The 26728-nt window shown below is 35.9% G+C and overlaps 1 protein-coding gene across 2 annotated transcripts in view; it reads left to right on the top strand.

Annotated features, from left to right (window-relative positions):
• The window catches only part of KCNN2 (potassium calcium-activated channel subfamily N member 2), a 91366-nt gene that overhangs the window by 7124 nt on the left and 57514 nt on the right, over positions 1–26728 (top strand). For both annotated transcript variants that reach the window (XM_072416078.1, XM_072416079.1), the window contains one exon: positions 7220–7638. In XM_072416078.1, the coding sequence (XP_072272179.1) occupies positions 7220–7638 (419 nt within the window). The remainder of the gene's footprint in view (positions 1–7219; positions 7639–26728) is intronic.

Genomic DNA, 26728 nt, shown 5'->3' with positions numbered 1-26728 from the left:
TGCTGGTTATAGAGCAGGGCTCCAAACATTGTGTGTATGTATACATATATATATATATATATATATATATATATGTGTATATATATATATATATATATAAAAGGCATTAATATTATTTACAAAGCTGGAGCATATTCTGCATAGCCAAGGAAAGCTTCAGTAAATATAGCGTGCGGATGGAAGAGCTCTAGTAAACATCATCATCCTTCCTTCTAGCATCTGTGAGTAAGAAAATGACATGTAATGTTGTAATGGGAACTGCTCCTCATTCAGATCTTCTGTCTCCGTGGGATTACTTAGTAGCAAAGCAAGATTCATTCCCAGCACAATAAAAGATTGCATCAGGGAAATGTCTAAAATAGGCAGCAAGAAAAATAACAATTATGTTTGAAATGTTTCATTCATTCATGTAATTCCCTGGCCTAATTTGTTTAGAATTGTGCATACTTTTTATATACGCACATATAGGAAGGAAGCGTTAAAAAGCCACAATGCCATTGCTGTCTTAGAATTGTTTACGCATACTTTTTTCTGCTAATCTGTAATTTATGTCTGTTTTTCTCAGATCCCAAAATTTCACTTACATTCTCTTTCTTTTCAATGTCTCTAGTTTTTGATATATACATGATAAATATTATGGCAAATAATACATATGCATGCTGTTCCATGAAAACCATAAATAGTAAATAGACTAAATTCTTTTCTTTAGTTTATATTCTTCTGATTATTTATGTTTGTGCAGCCTTTTTGATGCTCAGTTAGTACACTGCAGAATTGGTAACTAAAAGTATGTTAACCTTTAATAATGTGTATGTATGTGTGAGGGTTTAAAAAATGCCGGTATCTAAGATCTATTTAAGCTTTTGGCGAAAACTAGTACCACAGTCTCAAGTTTTCAAACAGTAATTGCAGTAACAGAATAAAGCTCACTATAAGAATATAGATGGAGGGTTTAAGTATTTTTTTCCCCTTAGAAATCTGCACACATCGAGCAAAGCTTTTTTGTTGTCTTTCAGATGAGTAATGTTGTATTTATACTGATGGTGTAGCCTCCTAGAGATACTTTGCAGTGGTACATTAGAGGTTAGCCACAATTACATCATTTTGCTTATGTCAGCTATTACTTCAGTGCCTTTAGAATCTCAGGTTCAGGATCTGTCAAGTTACATTTCCAAATTGCTTTAGTTGTATAATGTTTACATTTCTCATGCACAGCTTCTATAAAGTGGTTGTCTCCCTTTTTTGTAATAGTATGTTTGCTGTATAATAAGCGTGTGTGCTTCTCATTTAAAGACTTCCATACAAGCAGTAACAACTCCTAACTTCGACATGGTTTTAAAAATAAACAACACTGTTCTTGTCATTCAAGGATGGGCAGGCTGCAGAGGTCATTCTCCTCAACGATATATCAAAACTTTTTTTTTCTCTTGTCAGTTACTATATATAATTATATTAGTTGCTTGTTTGTCATTTCTGGCATTTGTTACTTTGGGTCACGGATAACTCTGCAACATCCTCCAAGCAAACATTTATTATAACAAATACCAATAATGACTTTAAAAATACTTTTGCATTTGTATATTTTTATTTTTAAATATTCACAATCCTTAATATTTGTGGATGATAGTATAGATTTTTAAACAATGCAATATTTTTTTAATTAAGAACGAAGTCCAAGGAATAATTGAGGGACATTTATTATTTGAAGCCCAAATTTTTTTTTAATTTCTAACATGTAATACTAGTTGTGTGGATAGTAGAATGGTCTTTATATTACCATTCAGTAATCCCTTTTACAGCACAACGGGGGAAAGTGGATAACAGTGTGAAATAGTAAAGCTCCACTATACTGCACAATGGTGTAAAATTAAAACTGGGAGCTTGCTTATTGGATAAGTAAGCAGAATGAGTAAGGGGATGACATATTGGTGATTCTCTACCATTATACAAGCAGTAGGTGGGTTGCAGAACTAACTATAATACTGAATTACAGGCACAGAAGGATAAGTCACTGAGAAAGGTGCCACAGCCACACTGTAAATGACAGTCTGAACCACATTGAACATAATTTGGGAGGTAAGACATAGATGCATTTCTGATGCATTTGACTATTTGCCTTGAGTTCAGATTAAGGAGTAATTTAGCCAGGATATTTTATTACATTTTGGACAAGTTGGAACATCAATCAAAGTTGTAGTTATTGCTACATCTATTTCTTGTGGTATTGTGAAACTAAAAGTGTGAATTGTTTCCCCATGGTTCAATTCTCCTCCCTGTGTACTGCTGCAATCAACAGTGATCAAATGCCATGAGCTGCACTGTTGACTTTTCTTATATAAATAATACTTTTTTTCTCAGTGTATTTTTAATCCTATTTTCAGTTTGTTTCTGAAGCTTTACTTTCCTAAATATAGGACTAAAGCTGCGTACACACTTGCAATTTTTGTCGTTGGAAAGGATCTTTCACGATCCTTTCCAACGACAAGGGAGTGCACGATGCATGAACGGTGCTGTACATACAGCACCGTTCATGCTCTATGGAGAGGGGAGGGGGAGAGCGACGGAGCGGCACCCTGCTGCGTGCTCTCCCCTTCCCTTTCATTACGATCGGCTGTCGTCCATCGTCCGTGGATCCGGCAGGTCGGTCGTCCGGACGATGGACGACACCGACTGTACACACGGAAGATTTTCGCCCGATAATTGGCCGATGCCGATTATCGGGCGATAAAAATCTGCCGTGTGTACGTAGCTTAAGACACATTCTTGTAACTACGTTCTACCAGTTTATCATTGTTTGTAGAGCTATAGAGAGTTATTGTCAGTGGAGCATAGTTTAAGGACCAGGATATGGTACTGAAGCCTAGAAAATTGATTGTATAAATTATAAAAGTAGGATGTGAGGGGCACCTAGAACCTTTTATTTAACACTAACAAAGGTAATCTGAGGCACATTGTTAGTCCTCTAAGGCAGACTTTAATCCTCAGAAAGTTAAAAATAGAAGACATGCCATTCTCCTATATATTCTGCAGCTGGTTATATAACAACATTGATTTATCCTTTTCAAGGTCACAGTAAATGACAGATAAATAAATAATACATCCAGGGAGATTTACATTGTATTGCTCCAGCCCATGTGTTTCACCATTTGGAGCTGTTGGCACCTAATCAGAGTCAGCGTATTAACAACATACGGTACTTACTTTATTTTTGCCTGACTTTTGATTATAGTGACTGAACAGTGTTTTTTCTTTGATCTTGTACATGGTTGTCCAAAGGATGTAGGATGTATTTTACCAAAACCTTTTCAAAGATATTTTCCTCCTACGTGTGTCCATGACAACAATCTTCAAATCTCAATGGGTAGTTTAGTAGAGCTTTGAGATAAGTGCTTTCAAATAAAGGACTACTTTACCCTCTGCAAGCATGGCATGTTGCTTCTTTTCATACACAAAGGCATAAAGGCTAATATAATTGTTTAATTATGATAGATGATTACTTTAGTTATTTAGTAAAAAAAAAACATAATTGGGATTACTTAATCTTACAGTTGGCATTTGATTTCTGAATGTCTTTTATAGTAAAAAACACTATACAGTTTTATAATTATGTTTAAAACATTTTTGAATGTTTCTTATCCTAGTTAAGCTAAACTCCAGGACTAAAAAGTCCTTTGCATTCATAATAAGCTTACACTGTGAGGGTTAATATTTGCCCTTATGGCGACAAGGAAAAGGGACAATACTTACCCTATCCCTTGCTCCCCCTGAGTATCCGGTTCTTACCCTGTAGTCCCATACTTTGGGCTGTGGGAGGGCCCTCAGTTTCCTCACTTACAATGCAGGGATAACAGTCCTGGATGTCAGGGTAAAATCAGTCTGCAGCTGCAGGAGTATATAAATAGGGGTAGGTAAAGGTAAAGAATTTTTTTTAACATCCCCATAGTCAGTAATGAGAATTTTGCCCTTTAAGTGGGGATGTTTATACATAAATAATTATTTCTGGAGTTAGGAAATATAGTAATATATTTGCATGAGGTGTGGTCTTTGTGGTTGTTGTATGTGTAATATTGCCAGAAAATATTCTGTGTTGCTTGTTGAAACCGAATAGTTGTCAGCACAAGTTTAAGGGAATGTATGATGTTTTTGTATATAGGTTATTGCTTTTTTTCCTCAGAACTAAAGAAAACAGTACTTTACTTTACTATAGTCAGGTAAATATAACATTTACATAACATTTTATATAGGAGTATTTTTGGTGTACCACCTGCACCTGAGGTAGGTGGGAAGTTAAGTACATTTTTTTTTATTTAGTAAGGTCATTAATTACTACTATGTTGTAAATTCTGTGATAAAAATGCCAATCCCCAACACTATTTAGCTGTTAAATAAGGATTTATAAGGATATAAATATAAGGAAAACCATATTAAAAAATCTAAATACATTTTAGAATTTCATTTTTGTATTTTTACACAAACATTTTTTCTTTTTATTTGAAATTCATGTTCTCAATTTCTTTTTCAAATAAATTTGTAAAAGATGCAAGTTTACTATGAATAATCATATCAATTGTTTTCTTAGCTAGGTTAAATCTTTACTTTTTAGTTGGCTTTCATTATATTTGTAAAAAAGAAAAAGCCATATTTGCTCATTATAAATTTAAACTCTGGTGCTTTAATTATTTCTTCTTGTACTGCAAGACCACTGGAAATGCCCTTTTTGCAATAAAATAAACTTACCTGCATGTTGGCACTAATTTTCTTATTGTACACCGAGCTGTGCATGCGCAGCCAAGTGTACAATGCTGTGTATTATGACATGCCTGTGGATGCAGGGAATAAACAACGCCTGTGTACATGTGCAGGCGTTGCATCACTCCAGCCTGCCCAATTACCATGATCAGGAACTCCAAAGAGGAGCAAGTAAAGATAGTGGCTCTGAGTCTTGAACAAGGAGAGGGGAGTGAATTAAAAAAAAAAATGCAATTAGGTAAGGTTATTTTATTGTGCAAGGAATATCACAAGAACCTGTCTGCAATTTTTTAATGATTAGGTAGGTTTAGCTCCATTTTGAATCATTTTCCGTTTTAACAGCAGTTTATTGACATTGAGACTTCTGAAAGTTCACATAAGCGTCAGCAACATAGGAATGAGACAGTAGTTTGCATCTTCAACTAATGCACTTGTCAGTAGAAAACTTGTTTTTACATACTTGATAAGAGTTATGGAGCTGTCAAAGATACATACAGATATACCAATGATACATTGTGGCACTTTTATGTTATTTGTTCTCCTCCCTTTTAAACTGCAGATGAAAAAACAGTAGTGATGTCAGTAAAAGCAACCTGACAAAAATTTTTTTTTTCCTTTTTTACCAAATAATTGACCCTAATGAGCATAACTTTTTTTATTTTTCTAACAATTTTTATAAAACTTTAGAAAATGTACAACTAAAAAAAATTGACTATAAATTATTTGTAAATAACTTTGCAATGCTATGTACTAAAATCCTAGTATGATTATTATTTGTGTGTCAGGACAAATTATCATATAAAAGTACTTATAATGTTTAAAGTAGAGAGAGAAAAAAATGTGTTTTTTTAGCTTTGTTATTTAAAGGTCACCAGTATTGCCTTTGGGCTTTCTGCAGCTGAACTTTTCCATATAATAAACTAATCACGCTATTGTTCTTGTTAATGTGTCTGTGTATGGGGACCCATCTTGGAAGAGTTTTGTTTCCTTACCTTGGAGCTAATTACTTGGGTGACTGGAGAACGAATGAGTGATGAGGTAACATTCAAGAAGTAGTAGGTGAGGTGCTGGAAGCACAGATTTGCAGAATGGAAGAAACAATTACAGGCTGCGTTGTAGGTCCATAGTTGCAGCTCTTATATTATCTTATATTATCACTGAAAATATCATATACTTTTCCTTCAAGAGAAAACCAGGATCTTATGTTACTTACATACATGCTGTCTAAGCAAGGTTAAACAGACTGGTTTCAGTTCAATGCTTCTGAAATCCTGAAGCTTTGGTTGAAGTGTTATTCAATATTTTTAACACAAGGGAACCCCTTAAAATTAATTTCAGGTCTTCAGGGAATCCCTGCTATAGTTACTGTATCCAGAGTGGTTTGTAGGAAGAATGACTCATATTGCTGGCCAATTGGAAGAATGTCATCCTTAAAGATAGCAAAAAAGATCATTGGTGTCAGTTACAGAATGACCTCAGAGGCACAAATTGCTTATTGCTAAAGGAACCCCTTGCATCCTCTGGAGGAACTTCTGGTCGAGAAACACTCCTTTAGAGGAAGACAAATCACAGCTTCCTTTGTACCTGTTGGCCATTTAGCCTGACCTTTAACTACCATTTTTAAAATGTAATTTAGGTCAGCCAGATGGAAAATCTTTGAGTGCAGTAGCAATCATTTTCAAATCTGACATTCTCATTATTACCCCCTTGGGATGTCCTACATGGTGCACTCCTTACCCCTCTGTATCAGATGAATTTTGATTAAATATTAAAGAAAATATTGTTTTTATGCAGGAGGTCCCTACTAATATTTGTGTCTTTAGTCCAATATGGAGATACTTGGTACACATCCTTCCATTTGTTGATGTTTTAAATTTATGTTGTTCTCTGTGAATATTAGACACAAACCTAGATTTTTTTTTAAATCAAGACAGTAAAATTTGCTATCTCACCATTTAAGTAGCCTTATATTCATGATCATAATTATAGTGTAATCAACAATGCTTTTTAAACCAATAAAGCTGTTGAAACATATATTACAAGATAACCTAAAATTGAAGCCTTGCTTCTAACCACCATGTGTTATATTGATGGCCTTTTAATTTCTACCTACATTACTTGTTGAAACCAGGAGCTTCTATTTAATACCTAAACTTTGGGATCCACTTGCATCAGTGAATATTTATCTGTCCAGAATACCCATTGACAGAGTTCCAAAAGGTCTCAGCCTTGTATGGCTTGTTAGAATTATTAAGGACCCTGTTGTACCCCCACACAATATATAAACCTGTTTATACCATCAGTCATACAGTCACCTGTTATTTGGTGGCTTTGTGCTTGAAATAAATTGAGAACCCATCACAAGGCATTGAAAGCAAACTTTTATAATGAACTTTTAAAAATGTATAATGTCAATGAGCTTAGATATACAAATAGGAGAAGCTTCTGATTAAATGTCTTCTTGTTGCAGTTATTCATGGTGGATAATGGAGCCGATGACTGGAGAATAGCCATGACCTACGAGCGCATCTTCTTCATCTGCCTGGAAATACTGGTGTGTGCAATTCATCCCATACCAGGAAATTATACTTTTACATGGACAGCACGACTTGCCTTCTCTTATACCCCGTCCACAACTACAGCAGATGTGGATATTATTTTATCTATACCAATGTTCTTAAGACTATATCTTATTGCCAGAGTAATGCTTTTACACAGCAAACTTTTTACTGATGCCTCTTCTCGAAGCATTGGAGCACTAAACAAAATAAACTTTAATACACGTTTTGTAATGAAGACTTTAATGACAATATGTCCCGGAACAGTACTGTTGGTTTTTAGTATTTCCTTATGGATAATTGCTGCATGGACTGTCCGAGCCTGTGAAAGGTAAGAACTTTTAATTTACTTTTTTTCCAAATACCAATCCTTTACTAAATCGGTTCGCATATACATTGTGTGAGTGTTCTAGAGTTTTTGCTGGCTAATTAATGATGAGTTTAGAAGAAGACCTTTTATAGTGACTGGATGTGTGTGTTCAGTTATATCCTCTCCGTACACTAGAGTACTCTGCATGGACACAATTAGATGCAGATTGAATCATAGACAGGACAGGAAATCTTGTTAATTTGGTTGCTACCAAGGTTGATTTCATTTAGGTGAAATCTTTTTTTGATGTTCAGTATACATTGCTTATGATAACATCATAGACATTGTAATTATAAGTTTCAAGTATGCTGCTGTTTTCATGGTTGTAGAAGTAGAAAAGATATTAGATAGTTATTAGGTGGTATACATGTATGGTCTAGAGAAAAAAATCATGAGTTTATTTAAGTAAAAGTCACGTCTCATCCTTTATATTGTACTTCCTTTATGCAACTATGGAAATCTAGGCTTAGATTTGCATGAGCACCAAATATCTAAGATTTTTAGGTTTTAGTTTGGCTTCAGGTTTTGTTTTTTAACTAGATGATGTTTACAAGAAAGATTAAAGTGAATCTAATTTGACTTCTAAAGTACCTTAACAAAAATATGGAAGTGTTTCAATCAAGTGCTTTTGTTAGTCTCTAAAGTGATCCCTGAAAATTGATTCACTTGTATGCAGATATTTGAAGATAAGTACAGGTAGCTGCAAAATACTAATAGTGTCTGCGATTCATTGGTGTTGTCGCAATTTAAAGGAAAGAATATTTGTGGCAGACCTGATTTTTTAAGGCTCTGCAAGGCTGGAGAGGATACACTTTCATGAGTGAGGCTGGGTCATCCATCAAACCTGGAATGGATTTCTTTAAGTCATTTGCTATTTACTAGCAAACGTTTTCAATCCTGAACCAGATCCATTTCAGGTTTGCTGGATCACCCATCTTCACCATTGAAAGTGTATCTTCTCTAGTCTTGGAGAGCTTTAATAAATTAGGACCAATGTGTGACATTAAGAGGAATGAATGGGGTCAACATCAAAGGGCCAGCAATGCAGGTTGCTGTGTTATACTATCTATTTATTGCAATCTTAATAGTTGTATGGGAAATGTAAATCCCACCAGTGAGGTTTTGGAGGTTGTCAAGGTATGCAGCGGTTGATAAGAATAAAATATTGAGTGATTTAAGGTGTGGGAGGTTCTGGATAATGCACACAAAATTGTGCAACCTGTTGTAAATTCTCGGCATGGCTAAACACAGCTCTTTTTCCTAACTATAGTGAGAAAATTTTACTGTAGATATTCTACATTCACAGGTCTATTGTGACACAAATGAGAAAAGACATAAATCTTGGTGCCCAAACTCTCTGCAAAAGATATTAGATAACATTAGAAAAAAACATATTTGCCCAGGTATCCAATTACATTCCTTTCAGACCCATAAATACTTTTTTCTCTGATGTTTGAAAAATGTGTATTCAAAATAGGAACTTTTAAATGCCCTAAATTACAGGTAGATATGTATAGCTGACCCTTAAAGTTACTTCTTGTAGGGATCTCTAGGAATCCCATAGACCGCATTGAATGCACAAGAAAATTTCTGGTCTTTCGAGTCTTTTCTGTTTATTATAAGGACAGACTAATAGTGAACAGGGGAAGGATTAAGGGCTGATTGGATCTAACTGAAAAGTATAAAAATCTAAGCATATAAAATATATGTCAAAATATTTATTTTCTCTAAATATGAACAGGAAACAATAAAATGTTTAAGCTTAGCCTAACACAAGGTTCACTTTAAATAATTGCAATTGTCTAGGGAAAAACAACTGTGCAGAAAACTGATGGCCCTTTTCCTTTTACTGTCCATTAACTTGTCCAGCATTACAAAGCATAAAAAGTCAGCATATTTCACTTTTTTAAAAAATCATCATGTATGTTACTTACTGACTTCTATTATGGTATAAATAATTCAGCTTTGTTGATGCCAAGGTTGGCATTAAGAAGCTACTTTAGGCTGTTTTACTGTACGGTAGTGCTTTTTAACCATCAAAATGAACTTTTAACGTACATCAAAAATTCTGATGTTTCTCCCTGCTATATGATATTAAAAATTAAGTTTCACATTTCTTTTATGAATATTATTTGTAGAGATTTACACAGCGTTTCATGATGAAAGTTTCCACAGAAAGAGTTTTACATATTACACATATACTTATGTTTTCCTATGTTCGCTCATGCTGGTAAAGCTGTTGAATGGGGAGAAGCCCACTTGAGAAGTCATTAACATCAGAGTCAGTGATCAACTTACCTTGAACAGCAATATCACATTAAAACCACAGAGAAGGTACAAGGTAAAATGCTTTGTCAGTGCAGTACAAATGTAGTGCATAATGCCAGCATATTATTTAAATCCAAAGAAACTATTAGTTTCAGTTAAAAATGTACTTCTTACTTATATGTATTTACCAATCCGGGCCTTATTCATAGCTGCAATTAAGACCTCTATTGGCCAAAATATAGAAGGAAAGAAACAGTTTTAATCTCTCCTGTAATTATCAAATAGTTTCTGTGGATTAGATTAGTTTGCTGATGTTATGGAATATGAGGCAGTTATTGATCAAGCTTTGTTCCAGGGCATCAAATCCTGCAGAATGTATATATACCATATTCATAGAGGGTATTAAAACGTAATATAAATCACTTTTAGGCTTTTTTGTGCTCCTGATCTTAATAAACTATCAAAATAAACTATCAATCATTTATGTTTCTGTGTACTGAGAAAATATCAGTTGATACATAAATACAAAGAAATCCTAGTGTGCTAGTATATATTTTACAGTGATTATATTTGTTCCCATTGGTCGTAATCAGATATATGAAGTATGTTTTGCAGGATAATAGCAACTCATATAAAAGAGTGTGCCTCATGTGCCTGAATTCATAATGTTAAGAAAGGAACCTCAGCTAGCAGTGGTTTTCTAAACTGTTTTATTGAACTGAGTATTTATTTACCTCCCACTATTTTATACAGTCCGCAGAAGTTGCAATTAATATGTATTATGGCATCAACATCCAGCAAATTTTGGGTTTGCATTTATTAATAATTTTGGCATTTAGATGCAATTTTTCTGAGAATAAAAAAAATTGCATTTAGCATTTTTGTTCAGAATTTACTTATTTAAAGCTTAAAGCAAACCTGAAGTCTGGCTGTCTGTCTCGCTCATGGGGGCCAACTCTGAACCTCTATTCTTCCTTCCCATTCTTTGTAATTACATAGACTATCGGTTGCTTCCAGTACATAGAAAACTGCCCTCTTTCCTGGCAAAGAGGGAAATCATTTACTACCTGCAGGGGCTACTGGCTTTTGGAAACTCTGATAATGTTTACAGGCAATATATAGTTAATTGTTCTTTAACACTTCTTTCAATGTGGCTCCTTGCCAGCTCTGAACAGGGAGTGACTGAGGGTCTATGTAATTACACAGGAGTGAGGGGAAGGTTCAGCACTGTTGTCTGTGGGAGAATTGAGACACTGTAGGTGAGAGGATCCCATGTACTGTATGTGACTACTGAGAGATAAATAAAGTGACTGTATTTTTATAATCCTACTGCAAGAAAAACATACTTGTACCTACGTTATAAAATGGATAAGCTGAATTCCGGGAACAATAGACAGTATTAATGACAATACATATCTGCACTATAATATAACCTGGTGTGTTGTTTAGATGGTAATCTATAATTTACAATCTAGTTTTAGGTATACAAGGGCTCTTTCTAAACTACACCTGACACTAAAGACTTATTGTATGATGTCTGCAGTGTTTACGGGTTCATATTTCAGCCTGCATCTGGTTCCTATGTAAGGAGTTTTGTTAACGTGACATATTTTACCCAATAAAACTGCAGGATGAAACCACCCAGAATCCATGGTAAATTTTTAGGCATTGGATTATGTAAAATGGTTTTAAATTACTGTTTACTATGGACAACTAAGCAATTTTTGTCTAGCACACAAGTCATACATAAGCCACTTTCAGCCTTATGTATTGATGCATCCTTTCTACGTAATGCATTTTTGCACACTTTTAACAATTATATTTAAATTGTTGAAGGAAGTCTAATTGAGCCATGAGTAGCAGTTCTTTGCCTCTTTTTGAATTTTTAAAGGCTGCCTAAAAATGCTGATAGAGATTCGGATGCTGACTGCAGGTCTCACAAATAGATTATATTGGTGAAAGAAAATAGTGCATCCACATGCTTAGTTTTAGTTCAACCACTCTATATTAGATTGAATGTTGAGTTAATTCTTGTGGCAACAGACAGATACCATATAAACCATCATAAATATAAACCAAAAATTGTTTATTCTGTTGACCCCAAAATAATCTCAGTTTCTACTTGGGTCACACCAGTAGATGGCGCTGTGTCCTAATGTAAAATGTGTTGCAAATTATTGTTGTTGGAGACAAGAGGCTTGAGATTTTTTTACACACTTTACATACAAGTGACTTATAACTAATTCAAGTTACAAGTGACTTATAACTACCGGTATTTCTTTCAATTTGGCTCTTTGCCTGAACAGGGAGTGACTGACAGTCTATTTAATTACACAGTAAGGAGGGGAAGGTTCAGCAGTGTTGTTTGTCCGAGAATCAGGACACAGTAGGTGAGATGATCTCTTGTACTGTATGAGAATACCAAGATGATAGGAAACTGTATTTTTATAATCCTACTACAGGAAAAACATAATGTTTTATGATATTCCAACTACTACCAGGACAAAAGATAAATATCCCCCACTAAAAACACAAAAATCAGTACAGGACAAACGGAGCTCCTAACCATTCAAATTCTATCCAAAAAAATAAAGCTTTATAAGTTAGAATTCTACCTAATATTTCCTAATCCAGGCTCCACAATACGTAAAATAATGTTCTCTGCTACCTCTGTGTTCTCCGTTTTTTTGCTCACATCACAGCCTACCAACCACTGATATACTTTATATCAAATCTCTATAATAACAATATGTAAATTACTGTAAATATAAAAAAGTTATTCCTTTTCTTTTTATTATTAAGGCTAGAATAGGAAACACGTGCTAAGGATGCTACTAGTGACAACCATAATGATACATTCAAAAGAAAATGAGAACTGCCATAGCAATCAAAATGTGTTAATTTTATTTTACATTATGGTATTTTAAGAACCAAAAATCTCCCAGTGACTCATTAAAGTAAGACACCTGCCAGAAATGTCACCCTCCAGCAGCACTACTAGAATGACAGTTTCAGCTTGAATCACAGCAGGAACCTTAGGAATTCCCTTCCAAGACCTAAAACCAGGAAATAGCAGCTTGTTACACTCAACTGGGGGGCAACACAGAAAATTGTATGACATTAGATAAGCCTCTTTTCCTTAGTGGTCAGGGAAAGTTCATCTATTGCTAATTGCTCCATTTCTTCCTATGCGGGATGCTGCACCCCAGGAAATATCCAAGTAACATCTTTATACCTCACACTGGGGTTTTGGCTGAATAAAGAAAAGCTGACAACAGTACACACTTTATTGTCTGCAAAGGAAATATAATTGTAAAATTACTGTGAAAATCACATTCAGGTTCCTAATGTGAAGTGTGCTATTGACATAGACATGTTCATGATCTGTCTGTAATGTGTCCTACCAATAAAGGTTCATCAAAAAACCACATTTTGTTTTCTGGCTTCCTCTTATACTCATAATTTTAACTTCCATCAGGTTTGCACCTCAACCCGTGGACAAAAATATAATAAATTACAGTTTACCTGTCCTAAGAGATGGTGGCTGCATTTGTTTTAATTTTTCAGCGTAAAGTGTATGTCAAGGCTTTTTCCAAGTTTCAGATAGAGTGAGATTAGTTTCAGATTAGAACTGTTATTGTGGTTTCCATTAATGAGATTTACTCTCGCTTCCTATCAAACAATGTTTTAGCAGATGGCAGATGAGATTTTATTTCCAAGGGCAACATGGGCAAATAAAAATGATTTCCATTGTTAGAGTAGGGGAGGGCTAGAAAGCCTTTCCAATTTTTATTTGTCTGTGTCCTTAATTACTGTGTAATAAAATGTGGTCAGTATTACAGGAAATAAGGGAAATCTTTCCAAGGGTGCCCTGGATAGCAGAAAAAGCTACCAGGAGTTTTTTTTATTGTTCTCTGACCTATCCATAGGCTAGAAAACAGTGAGTTTAGGTACATTTTCTACAAAGTACACATAATATTTCTTAATTTTACCAGAAAGATTGTCCTTGTAAGTTCCTGTGCTCTAAGCTAAAATCTCAATTCCCATCCCTTCAAGTTCTCTTCAGTAAACTTCAGAATGTAATGAGATGGCGGGAACAGGAGGTGTTTGGTTGTCCTGTCCTAGGATACAAATGCTACTCTGTGTTAAATAAAGTATGTTAAGTGAGTATTTGTTAGCCTAGGACAGTGTGCTACTGGTCACCTGATGAGAGTAAAACTAATGTAATTTCTACATCCAAGGACTGGTAAGCTGCAATATATTTACATGTTGTTCCTGGCTTTAATATTAAACACATATTATACCAGGTACAATGGCTTCACAAACATTTAAACATTTAGGGGTTCACACTGACATTGCTACATTGCAAGGATGTGTTTAACAAATATGCCCTGCAGTGGCGTTGGGACTTCAAAGCCTGTGAAGCACAAAAAAATGGTTTGCCAAAAAAGAGAGAATGGGAGCCCGGTGAAATCAACTGTCAAAGCCACATGACCTGCTTTTTGCCAAGTACACACAGGGCTCTCTTTTCTTCATTGAGCAGGAAGGACTCATTGGCTCACTCGCTGTAGGTCTTCACTAGCTACACACCTATAATATAAATGGGCTGCATTGTGTATATTGCAGCAATGTACTACAGAGAACGGATAGTGATATCTGCTCTATGTCATAGAAAATATGGTAAATACATACGTATAACAACTAGGAAGGCAGATCATTCTGAAAATATGTTAAAAAAAGAAGGCTTTTTTTTACCTGGCAGTCCTCTTAGGCAGAATACATGAAGCATTGTTGTCACAACATAGACATCATCTTTATTATATAAGGAAATTGCAAATGAACCTCAGACACAAAAGGCCTTATTTATTAAAGCTCTCCAAGACTGGAGAAGATGTACTTTTAATATTGAACCTGGGTGATCAAGTAAACCTAAAATGGATCTGGTCAAGGATTGAAAACCTTTGCTAACAGCAAATTACTTAAGAAATCCATTCCAGGTTTGCTGGATCACCCAGGTTCACTGGTGAAAGTATCTCCCAATGAGTCTGATTTTATCAAAGTTCTCCAAGACTGGTATAGATAGAATATCATGGGAGAACCTGGGTGATCCAAGAAATTTAGAATGAATTTCTTATTATTACTATTTATATATATATATATATATATATATCATTATTTACTATAATTTATTATCATTTGGCAGATGTGTTATATCCTGAACCAGATGAATTGCAGGTTTGCTTGATAACAAAGATTCTCCCATGATAGCCTTAACTTCTTCAGTCTTGGAGAGCTTTAAAAAAGCAGGCCCTAATTTTGTTTACTTGCAATAAATGTATCACAAAATAATATGGTGTAGCAATGTTTTCAAAATTTTTTACAATGTAGCAAATCACTCAGTCAGCTTCTAAAAAACATCCCCCAATTATTAACACTCATTGTGTGCCTACAGTAAAGTTTGTTGGTATCTTCAGCATTGGTCGCGGATGTTGTGTTAAGGTCAAAGGAAAGATTTACATGATCATTTGCTTGAGTCTCCATTGATTGAGGCCCTTATGCCACACAGTTCCTGATCATGTTTCTACAATTACTGTAAAAGTACGTGTTAATTATTCATGTCGACAGGTATCAAGCTGTTTTGCTGTCACCTTGATTTATGGTTAGGAAAGAATATCAAGGGTGAGCTAGTTCTTTCAACTAAAGTTTCAAATGAGTAAAAGTTAATTGCAATAAGACAAAGCTTAAAATCTACTTTTGAATCATTTATAAATAATATACTTAAAAGCTTCTGTAGCGTAACACAAGTTATTTTAGTTTATTAATATGCTTGCTGTAGGCACGTGTCAGTATTTGTGCTGATTTGTCTGTAATACTAAAAAAAAATTTGCAGTTTTTAAACTTTTGCATGTAGAGTAGATTTTAGTTATATGCATCCAGAATATTTTGATTGTGGTTTTTCATGAACAACTAAATATTTTGCAATTATTCCTTTATAAAATTCAGATTTTGTTTTCCAGTTAATACATTTGTATCCTAAAAGACATACATAGTTACATATAGTAAGTCCGGTTGAAAAAAAGACATCAAGTCCATCAAGTTCAACCACTAGGGAAATAAACATATCCCATATATAAAACCCTCTGGACATAGTTGATCCAGAAGAAGCCAAAACAACCCCTGATATAATTTCCCTGGATCAACAGTCTCTGGTACCTTTAATTTAAATACCAAGTTATATTCTGTGCTTCTAAAGCTGCGTACACACTTCCAATTTTTATCGCTGGAAATGAACGACGAACGACCGATTGGCCAAAAATCGTTCGTAAAAAAAGTAACCAACGACGCCGACGAACGAGGACAGTCGTTGGAAATGAACGACCGGACCGGCGGATCGGATTGGACGACGATCGTTGACCATCTATCGTGTGTACGGTCGTTCAGTGATCGTCCATGGTCTGAGCATGCGCGGTGAACGAACGTTCGCTCACTTCCTGTGGTGCACGTCACTTCCTGTATCGTTCAAACGATCGCATCTATCGTGTGTACAATATCTTTGAACGATCGTGTCGTTATCTGTATGTACAGGATCGGTGCCATATGATCGTTCGCAGATATCGTGCAGGATCGTTCGTCGTTCGTTTTCCAACGATAAAAATTGGAAGTGTGTACGTAGCTTAAGACATGTGATAATATTATGAAACAAGGTCCAGTTATTACTGTAGGCACTGTGGACTTTTCAGTAAGTAATCTGTTGAAGCCAACCAAGCCAACCAGTTGGTTTAGGAAGATGACAACTGCAATGTATTCCTCATTTCTAGCAAAATCAATGTCCTGGGAAAATATGAACAGCTTTAAAACTTTGATGCCAATGGTCTTTTTTTAGATTCTCTGGTTGTTTGATACACAAGTTCCAGGGCCATTATGTTGCACTGTATTTTTTCTTTGTTATCTATGTTAGATTAATTGAGAGGACAGCTTGGCAGTACTGTACATATTTTACTTTTATTACATTGTTTTGGCGTTCTCCCATTTATCTTCTTTATGTGCCCATCCAGCTCTATAAAAATACAGAAAATATGTCTTGAATAATTATAGCACAAAGCCTGCTGCACATTTCACAGCCCTAATGACTGTTTATCACCCAACCTGATTTACAGAAATAAGGTGATTTCATGTGCATCATACACATATTTCAGTAGCTAAAATGCAAGCAGCTCCGTCCTAACATGGTATCCTGCTGTATAGAATCGAAAAAAAAACATTAGCTACAACAATCTCAATTATTTTGTGCATTGTGTTCAGCTCAGTCTTTAATCTTTCAAATGTTACATGGAATATGATTTTTGAAGAATTGGAAATCAAAGGAGGATTTTTGTCATGGTAATAGGAAACCAATATCTCCTAGTATATGAAGAATCTGTGTCATAGAACTTGTCTTCTTTCTTCTTCCTGCTTCTGCATCCGATTAGTCACCGGGGAAGTTCCCGGTGACGTCGGTGCGTGTGTACGTCCGGGCCGGGTGGGGCGGGACATTCAAAATCCATTTGTATTGCATTCAATACAAAATAACTGTATTGAATGCAATACATTGTATTTTTATGTGTAAAAGCAGTACATTGTTTTCAAGAACATTTATTTTACAGTATATGTAATAGTATGAGTATAATGTGTATTTTCTTAATTTAAAAAAATTATTATTTTTTTTTAAATATATAGATTTTTTTTAATTTATTCAATTTATTGTTTTTAAATGATTTTGTGTTTCAAACTTTATTATACTCATACTGTTATACTGTAAAATAAATTTTCATGAAAAACAATGTACCGCTTTTAGACATAAAACCGGAAAGAAATGAACCGCTAGGGAGGTTAAATTGCATGTTCTTACCAAGCAGGTAAAGAGCTTTTAAACAAGCTGAGGTCTCTAGCTGCAGGTAATGTGAAGTAATGAGTGACCTTGTCACTTTTTCCTGATGCTGGCCTGCTCGAGTGTTGCCTGTTAACACACAGCGATTATTGTTATTTTAACTCAGTTAATTGTGTGATATCCAGTTTATTTATGGCAGTGTATCTTGGTTTTCCATTACCATAAGTACACTCATATACCTTATTCATTTATCACTAGTGGTGTTAATGTATGTTTGTAATATGCTCCATGGATGCTGTGTTGGTCCTCTGCCCCACCTTTCACTTCAAGAAGTCCTAACTATCGATTGCTTCTGCCATCTCCTTTATTATCTGGCAATTTTACATCTGTGTATATAGAAAGAGCATTACACTTGTAATAATTTGATCTCAGAAAGCAATAGAAGTCACCTAATGAAAGTTTATGGGTCTGAATTCATTTACTACACAATCTTCATGCTGATCAGTATCTTGGATTCTTTTAAAGGGATGTGAAGTACTTGAGTTCAATTTTTTTTTACAAATCTGTAGATTATTTTAGCCAAGAAATATGGATATGAATATAATAAGTAGATACAGGCATTTACTAGAAAGCTAATTACCATCTGATGGTACTTCACTGCTGTTAGTGCAACTTGCAGGAATGGCGAAAATATTTTAGAAGTGTTTCTTCCTGAATCCATTTCCTGCCTCTCATTTAGTGATCATCTGTTATAGGAAGATGTTTGATGTTTGTGGTAGATTCTAAAGAGACAGCTATGGCCTGCCTTAAATGGCTGAATATACTGACTGAATCAGGAGAAAACAACAAGCAGTGTCTTCATTGCTGACCTTTGAGCCTAGTCCAATACAGTACTAACCATTAAAGCTAAAGTCTTGTGTTTATCGGAGTATCTAATTATCCATTATTCTATATTGTCATGTAACATCCATTAAAGTCTAAAAAATCAGATTTTGCCTAGTTTTGCCAGAGTCTACTGCTTTTTTTGAAATGTGCCTATTGATTTGGCAATAGCTGAGCCATTGGTTATGTTTAACATTTGATATAGTAAATTTGGTATGGGACTTGTTTTGGACAAGTAAGACTTTTTTTATGGTATTGATTTCTAGTAAAAGGAAACTTTACTCTTTTTTTTGTTTTATACGCTTAACAGATTCATAATTATATCTAAAAAGTTTAAAAAAACTGGGTGGATTCACATACAAATGAACTAACGACCTCCATTATCATGGTGTGCATGCTTTTTTTTTTAAAAAATGAACAATCCTACAAGAAAAAATAAAACACATTTTTTAAAAAAGGTTTAACTGTAAATAAACAAACACTTTTCCTAATTTCATACGAAAAGCTAGAATAGCAGAAAATTAGGTAAAACAATGTTAATAAGGGATTAATAAAGTGTTAAATTGCTAAAAGCTGTATTTAGACAAAATTGAAGTTCAGATGTTTTCTGAAATTCTGCTGTGAACAGATTACAGGACTGTGTATTGTTTAACAGGCCACAGCTTTGTCATTTTGTAACAATTCACTAATTCACACTGATTAATCTCTGTTCCTGGCTGCCATTCAAGCAGGAATCACTCAGATATCAGACTAAAACTATAAACTGGCAGGATGATGCAGGTCCTGGCAGGGGTGTGGGTGAGTGTGCAGAACAAGTGAATAATGTGACAAGTGAGATAAATGTCCTGCACACTATATGTAGCTGGGATGTTAACAAATTGTTAACTGCACTTTTTCCTTGTTCCTTCTATCCCCTAAAACCGGTACTGGAATATCAAGATTTACAACAGTTAAGGTTTCCTTGTTGACACCTTGGGCAGATATCTTCAGATACTGGACTAGTCTTGCATTAATGGAATACTTCGTGTACATGCTGCTGGAATACAATTTATTTCTGTAATCAGTGATGAAGCTAGACCCATATGAGCTCCACTACCAATACTAAAACATTTTCCTTCATTTGACAGTGCCCACTTTACACCTTTTGTATTGCTGAATTACTTTTTAAACTAGTACCCAAAGTGCTGCAATGCAGTGAAGCTTACAAACTAAATACAAGTGATCTGTAAAGTCAAATGGCCAAATACAGGGAATGCATAGGGTGTTGTTACTGTGACGAATATCAGAAACTTCAGTCTACCACAAGGTTCTTCAGTGGCTATGCTCATATAGTTCATCAACAATTGATTCCCTCCTAAACCCCACACCTGCTCCCCCACAACTACCTTCTCTGCCCAAGACATAGCCACCTACTTTAGAGATAAAATTGTCAAGATCAGACATGATGTCTCTGCTCACTGTGTCACTCTAACAATAACCACCCCTTCCACCTGTAAATCATTACTGACCTCCCTCCTGTAAATCATCACTGACCTCCCTCAGCCCTGTTACTCTGGATGAAGTCTCCTCTCTTCTCTCCATCTACTACCTGTCCGCTTGACCCAATTCCCTCTGATCTACTCCATGTCCATTCTTCCACCCTGGCCCCCACCCTAACCAAACTTTTCAACCTCTCCCTTTCTACTGGTATCTACCCCTCCGCTTTCAAGCATGCCATTATTATCCTGAAGAAACCCTTTCTAGACCCATCTCCCATGTGTTTCCAAACTTGAGCGCCTTGTCTAGTAGATCATAGAATTAAAAACAGCATTCAATGCCAAGCTGCAATATCCAGAGCTAGTAAAGTACTTTCTTGTATTAAAACAGGAATAGACTGCAGAAATTGGGACATAATCCTGCCCCTGTACAAATCATTGGTCAGGCATCTGGAATATGTAGTCCAGTTTTGGGCACTAGCTCACAAAAAGGACATTGTGAATTGAACTGAGCTGAACTGAATCTATTGTCCTCTGAGAAGAGATGTTTAAGGGGGGATATGATCACCCTGTATAAATATATAAATGGTTCATATAGAGAACTCTCTACCCAATTATTTACTTTGAGATCATTACAAATAACAAGAGGGCACTCTTTGCGTCTTGAAGAAAAGAAGTTTAAGCTCTGGATAACGAAGGGATTCTTCACTGTAAGTTCTGTGAAAATGTGGAATTGGCTCCCTCAGGAAGTTGTTTCAGCAACTACTATAGATTGCTTTAAGAAAAAGCTGAATGCCTTTCTAGAAGCACAGATTATAACTGGGTATTGAGGCTTTAAAATAAAGATAACAGGGACTGATGATCCAGGGAATCCAAAGACAAGGGATCCATTGCCTCATGGAATCGGGAAGGATTTTTTTTCCCCTGTTGAAGCAAATTGTATCAGGTTTTTTTTGCCTTCATCTGTACCAACTATATCTTATAAGGTTTTATATGTGGGATATGTTTATTTCCCTGGTGGTTGAACTTGATGGACTTATGTTTTTTTTTCAACCTAATCCACTATGTAACTAACAGAAAACTTTTTCCTGTTTTCCTTATGTTATCCCCTTCCTTTAAAGCAGTATCTTTACTAAGTATCAAATAGCCTAATAATCACACATATCTTAAATAACAAAGAGATTTATTAACAGAGAAAAGGATTTACAAGTAATCAACAATTTTTCCAAATAAGCTAAATATGATCACATAGACGAAGTAAAATGATACATTATGCCAAAAGTCCGTCCTCTGTATCCTGCATCTTGGCTGGGTTCCAAGAAGATTGGAAAGAGAAAACGAGAGAGATTTAGGGCAGTTGTCCCTTTTTATAGACCACTAGGACCCCTAGCCACATTCAGCCACACCCATGCATCCATCCCTTATTCAAGTGTCCTCCCACTTCCAGAAATACACTGCTCCTAGGTGCCCACTGATATTCTTCAGTAGGTGTCACTCTAGTATTGGGGGCAAGTCAACTGACTCAGCTGACCAGCTGCTTCTGGCTCCTTTGGGTGTCATCTGATAACAGTGATGTTTACACACCTGTGGCAGGACATTTGGAGAAGATTTTTCAATGCACACTCCTCCATACCCAGCAACTGGTATAGTGTGTTATTTCTTCTCACAGAGATGTTATCTCTGTTGCTTGGCTCCAACCTCCAGCTGGAGTCATCCTGTTAGTTTTGTCCTCAGAGGCCTTTCAGAGTCAACCCCCATCAAGGTCCACCAATAGCCATTTGGAACTCACCATCTCCAAAAAGGATCGTTTATGAATGCTGATTTTATACCATTCATGTTGCGCACTCCAACAGTAACTATGTCTTTAAAAGACTCACCGATTTTCTGAGCACAACTCTCTCCTTGACCCTCACCAGTCTGGCTTTTGAGCTGCCCATTCCACTGAAACAGCCCTTATTAAAGTGGCCAATGACCTCATCAGAGCTAAGTCTGAAGGCAAATTTTCCCTCCTCCTTCTAGATCTTTTCATCTGCTTTTCTGAAACTCAACCTGGTTAGGCAGAACTCATCTCCCCCCCCCCCCCCCCTACATTCTAAATCTCCTCCTGACATATTTCTAACCGTTAATAACACTGTTATTGGTCCTTCCCCTCAGGCACATTGTCTTGGCATCACCTTTGATTCTGCCCTCCTATTTACTCCTCATGTTGGGAACATTTCCAGGTCCTTTCACCACAGACCACTAAACTCCTTGTACACGCTTTTATTTCTCGTTTGGACTGCTGTAACCTCCTCCTCCCTGGTATTCCACTAACCTGACTCTCTCTACAATCTATTATGAACGCTACAGCCAGACTCATCCATTCTTCCCACCACTCCTCTTCTGCTGCATCTCTTTGTAGTTCTCTTCATTGGCTTCCATTTCACCTTACAATCAAATTCAAGCTCCTGTGCTTTGCCTTCAAATACCTCCACAGTTCTTGTCCCACTTACCTTTCTGACCTGTTAAAAAAAAATAAACCCCCAGCCGCTCTCTCTGCTCCTCCAATGACCTACTAATGACGTCCTCACTTATAACCTCATCACACGCACAGCTCCCAGACTTTTCTAGAGCTGCCCCAACTCTCTAAAATGCTCTTTCTTGTCCTATTCAGCTTGCTCCTACTTCTGCTCATTTTAAAGGGCACTCAAAACCCATTTTTTCAAAATTGCCTACCCTATTCTTCTGTCTTTTGAAACCATCACCATCTCCCAACACTACATATCTCCCCTGCTATTGTGTGAGACTTCCCCCCACCTCCCAGAGCAGGGGTGGCCACACTTTTTTGGCTTGCAAGCTACTTTTAAGATGAGCAAGTCAAAATGATCTACCAGCAATAAAAATGCTAAACATATGTATGACACAGAAGTGAAGCTAATGAGACACTGAATGGCAGAACATTGCACAGACATTGCACTACAAGACTATAGTGACAGGAAAGCTACAGCTCACTTGTCATAGAAGAATTATGTGCTGCACAAGAAAAAGAACTGCTAATCTGTACAAAGGTATCTCGGTAAATAGAAAGTGACACCGAGCCTAAACTGACTTGGCCACCCAGCACTGCCCACCTCAGACTGCCCTCCTGCCCTCTGTGCCTCCCTCCCTACTCCCCACTGTTACACGAGCCTTCTAGTGTTGTCTGACAAAAGACATCCCCAGCATCCCTATAGACGTACAGCAGGGCTACTGGTAAACAGCAGGGAGGGGTAAGTAGCAGGCAGGGCTCCGTGATTGACTTGCATTGCCTTTGAGATCGACCAGTGTGTGTGTGTGTGTGGGGGGGGGGGGAGGTGGAATCTGGGGTCCTTATACACTTGGCTACTATACTATACTAACCCACTATCTCTTTTGTAGTAACTGACTAAAATCCCCATATTTCTTTGAAATACCATTGATTTAGTTAGGAGAACCAAAGTCCCTTGGGCAAGTTACCAAAGCCTGGAATTGCCCCTAGAATTAGGGTACAGCTGACAATTATGATATGCTAATTTTCAAGGATTGGGCAAGTCTACAAATCCTATAACAAGGGAATTGCAGGCATCCTGTGTTTGCTCCTCTTTGCTGAAAATGTCTTAGCCTTTACGTTGCAACCAAATAAAGAAAGAAAAGGTTTAAAAACTATTATTTCAGTAGACTCCAAACTGCTGATCAAAATCCACCAGGTACCAGGAAAAACAAAACAGCTCAGTTTTATTACTTTCAAGATGGTTACAATGAAATGACTTGTTGCTTTGCCCTGTGTAAAAGCATACCTAGTTTGTGGTCATTAATGTCCTAAGTTGGGTTTTAGACATCAAATTGCAATGTAATATTTGGTGGAGATTCTTCTTTAATTGGCATCAAGTACAATATACCTTTTTCTGCTACCGGGTTTTGAAAGAAGTTATTTCAAGGAAACTAGTTTGGGATCATTGACCATTTATACCTTTGTGGTGTACATGACACAACATTGCAGGGTATGTTAAAAGCTCATGGTAGTCAAGAGTTGCAGTATCCATGGATACCTGTTGTCATGCCGTCCAAAGCTCTGGGAAACGTGTGCAACATATATTTTCTTTTCATAAAAAGGAATATACATTGCAAAGTAAATGCAATATTTTTCTAATTTCGGCAAACAAATGTATAGAAACGAAAAAGCGAACACATGGAGAGTAACAAGCTAGAAACAAGATGGACAGATTCGCTTGTATAACACGAACAAAAATTTCACCAGAATGCTACACCAGAAGGATCTTGGAGTTTAGTGTCCCTATACCAATTGTAGATACACACCAGGACCAATTTATGGTAAACTAGTTATCCTAGAAAAATGTTTATGGTGGGATATTCCAGCACCCAGAATATAAACATGGGGAGAACACACAAACATTTTGTAGATAACATCTACATGGCACAAATGTGAACCACGTAGTGACCCATTGGGCTGATTTATTAAAGCTCTCCAAGGCTGGAGGGGATACACTTTCATCAGTGAAGCTGATTTTTAATAATTTCATTCCAGGTTTGCTGGTTCACCCAGCGTACTGATGAAAGCGTATCTTCTCCAGTGTTAGAGAGCTTTATTAAATCAGGTTCTTTAATAAATCCCCTTCAGTTGTGCACTTCCTCACAGTGTGTGCTGGGGATGCCAATACACTACATCCCAGGCAGCACGGCTAAAGGGAAGCAGGGGCTGCTGCTATTTCAAAGTTCTTGCTGCTGCAAATGAGATACAGTAGTAAAAAAAAAAGTGGTCAGCAAAAAAGAGATTTCAAAGGGGTATATGTTAAAACTGTTGCCAATGTAAAAACAATGACACCTAGTTACATGTTAAAATGTATAGCTTAACTGCATAATATTCTGACTGGTTTTAAGATGATAGCAATATTTAATCATATATATGACCATTTTGCTTGTATTGATTTATTCAACTACTTAGCTGATTAGTCCATTATGTGGATTGACAGAAAGATTAGATAATTAGGTGAAATGATGTACAACTTGGAAGTAATTAGAATGGGGTAAGCAAGGTAGAAAATTGACTACTGTCTTTTAAGAAACAAGTGAGCTTGTCTGATTTATACGTATAGGCAAATCAAAGGGCCAATATAATTGTGTGCATACACCCGCAGAATTTCTGAATCCCTAATTAAGCTGAATAATTTTTTTTTTTTTACGTTTCTAATATAAGCCTCTTGATTCTGCAAGAGGTTGGTCATTATATAAATTTTATATCATTCCTAAGCTATGTATTTGCTTTAGATAATAGTACTGACCTGTTCAGTGATTCTCCAACATCGTTCATCAATCCACCACAGTGAAGTGATGAAGGCGATTAGGAATTAGGAAGGACTGCTGTTCACTTCTACAGGGGGGAGCACAGCAGAGTGCCACCCACTTGCACCCTTTTTCACCCCCTTGCTCCCCCTTTCCCTCTCAATTGGACAGAATGGTGCTGTGTGTACAACACTTGTTCATTCAGAATGTTTCCCAGCAACAATCATCTGATGTTTATCAGATGTCTGTATGGGGCCTAACAGTAAACTTTTCTTTTTTGCTCCCTTTTGGTCTGTTGAATATAACATTGAAAGCATTTTGTTCTATTTGACAAAAGGCAAACCTTTACCTGTGAATATTGCTAGAAATCCACTCCTAATCTATAACCTAAGAATTCAACATTGTTGTCTCAATCAATGTTATTAGCAAATGTGTGTTATGACATCAACATCTTCCTTGGTTGTCAAGATTGGGGGGGGTTGTTTTATAGTCCTTGTATAGTCAATGTAAAACACTGAACCTCCAACAGTATAGATGTGGTTAGTAATCCTTATCACTAGAAAAAGGCAGAAGAAAAAAGCAAGAAGTCACCACATCTAAGAAAAGGCAAGCTGCAATATATGAAATGTTTTTTCTTGGGTTTACATACACAACATAACAAAATAAAGCATATATAATTTTTTTTAACAGGCCATTTTTTGTAAAATTGTCTTTAAAAAGTATTTTGACTCCTATGCAGTCTATAGACCAAAACATATGTGAATATAAAAGTAAATAGAAAAATGCAATTATGCACAAAAATGTTACTGTAAATGTAACCTAATGTAATTGTATAATTGTCATGTTTTTAGCGGTGCTAAAATTACATTTCTGGTTCTAAGTATTGAAAATTTTTTTAAAGATAATTTATTTATTTTTTTCAAAGTTATGCACTTTAAGAAATTAAGGGCAAAATAAACAAATCTTCAAAAAGGGGAAACCAGTAAGAATTATCTAATTAGGGTTAATTAGGAATTTAGGAGATAAATAGTATTGCTGTTTATGATTATTATTTTTTAATATAACTGATGATAGGTGCTGACCAAAGGTCATCACTATTATCTGCAGAGCAAAAAAAAACATTTATAAAAATTCAAATAAACAATGGTGTTATTTCATTTCTTTTTTATATATGTATTGCCTGACTTCTTTTTTCATATTCTGGTCTAAGTTTTTATAGTTATAGTTGTTTTTTGCCCATTTTTTTTGTGTAAACTAATAT

The sequence above is a fragment of the Pyxicephalus adspersus genome, chromosome 6 (assembly GCF_032062135.1).
Source record: "Pyxicephalus adspersus chromosome 6, UCB_Pads_2.0, whole genome shotgun sequence".
Classification (NCBI taxonomy): domain Eukaryota; kingdom Metazoa; phylum Chordata; class Amphibia; order Anura; family Pyxicephalidae; genus Pyxicephalus; species Pyxicephalus adspersus.
This window is presented reverse-complemented; position numbering and strand designations above follow the sequence as displayed.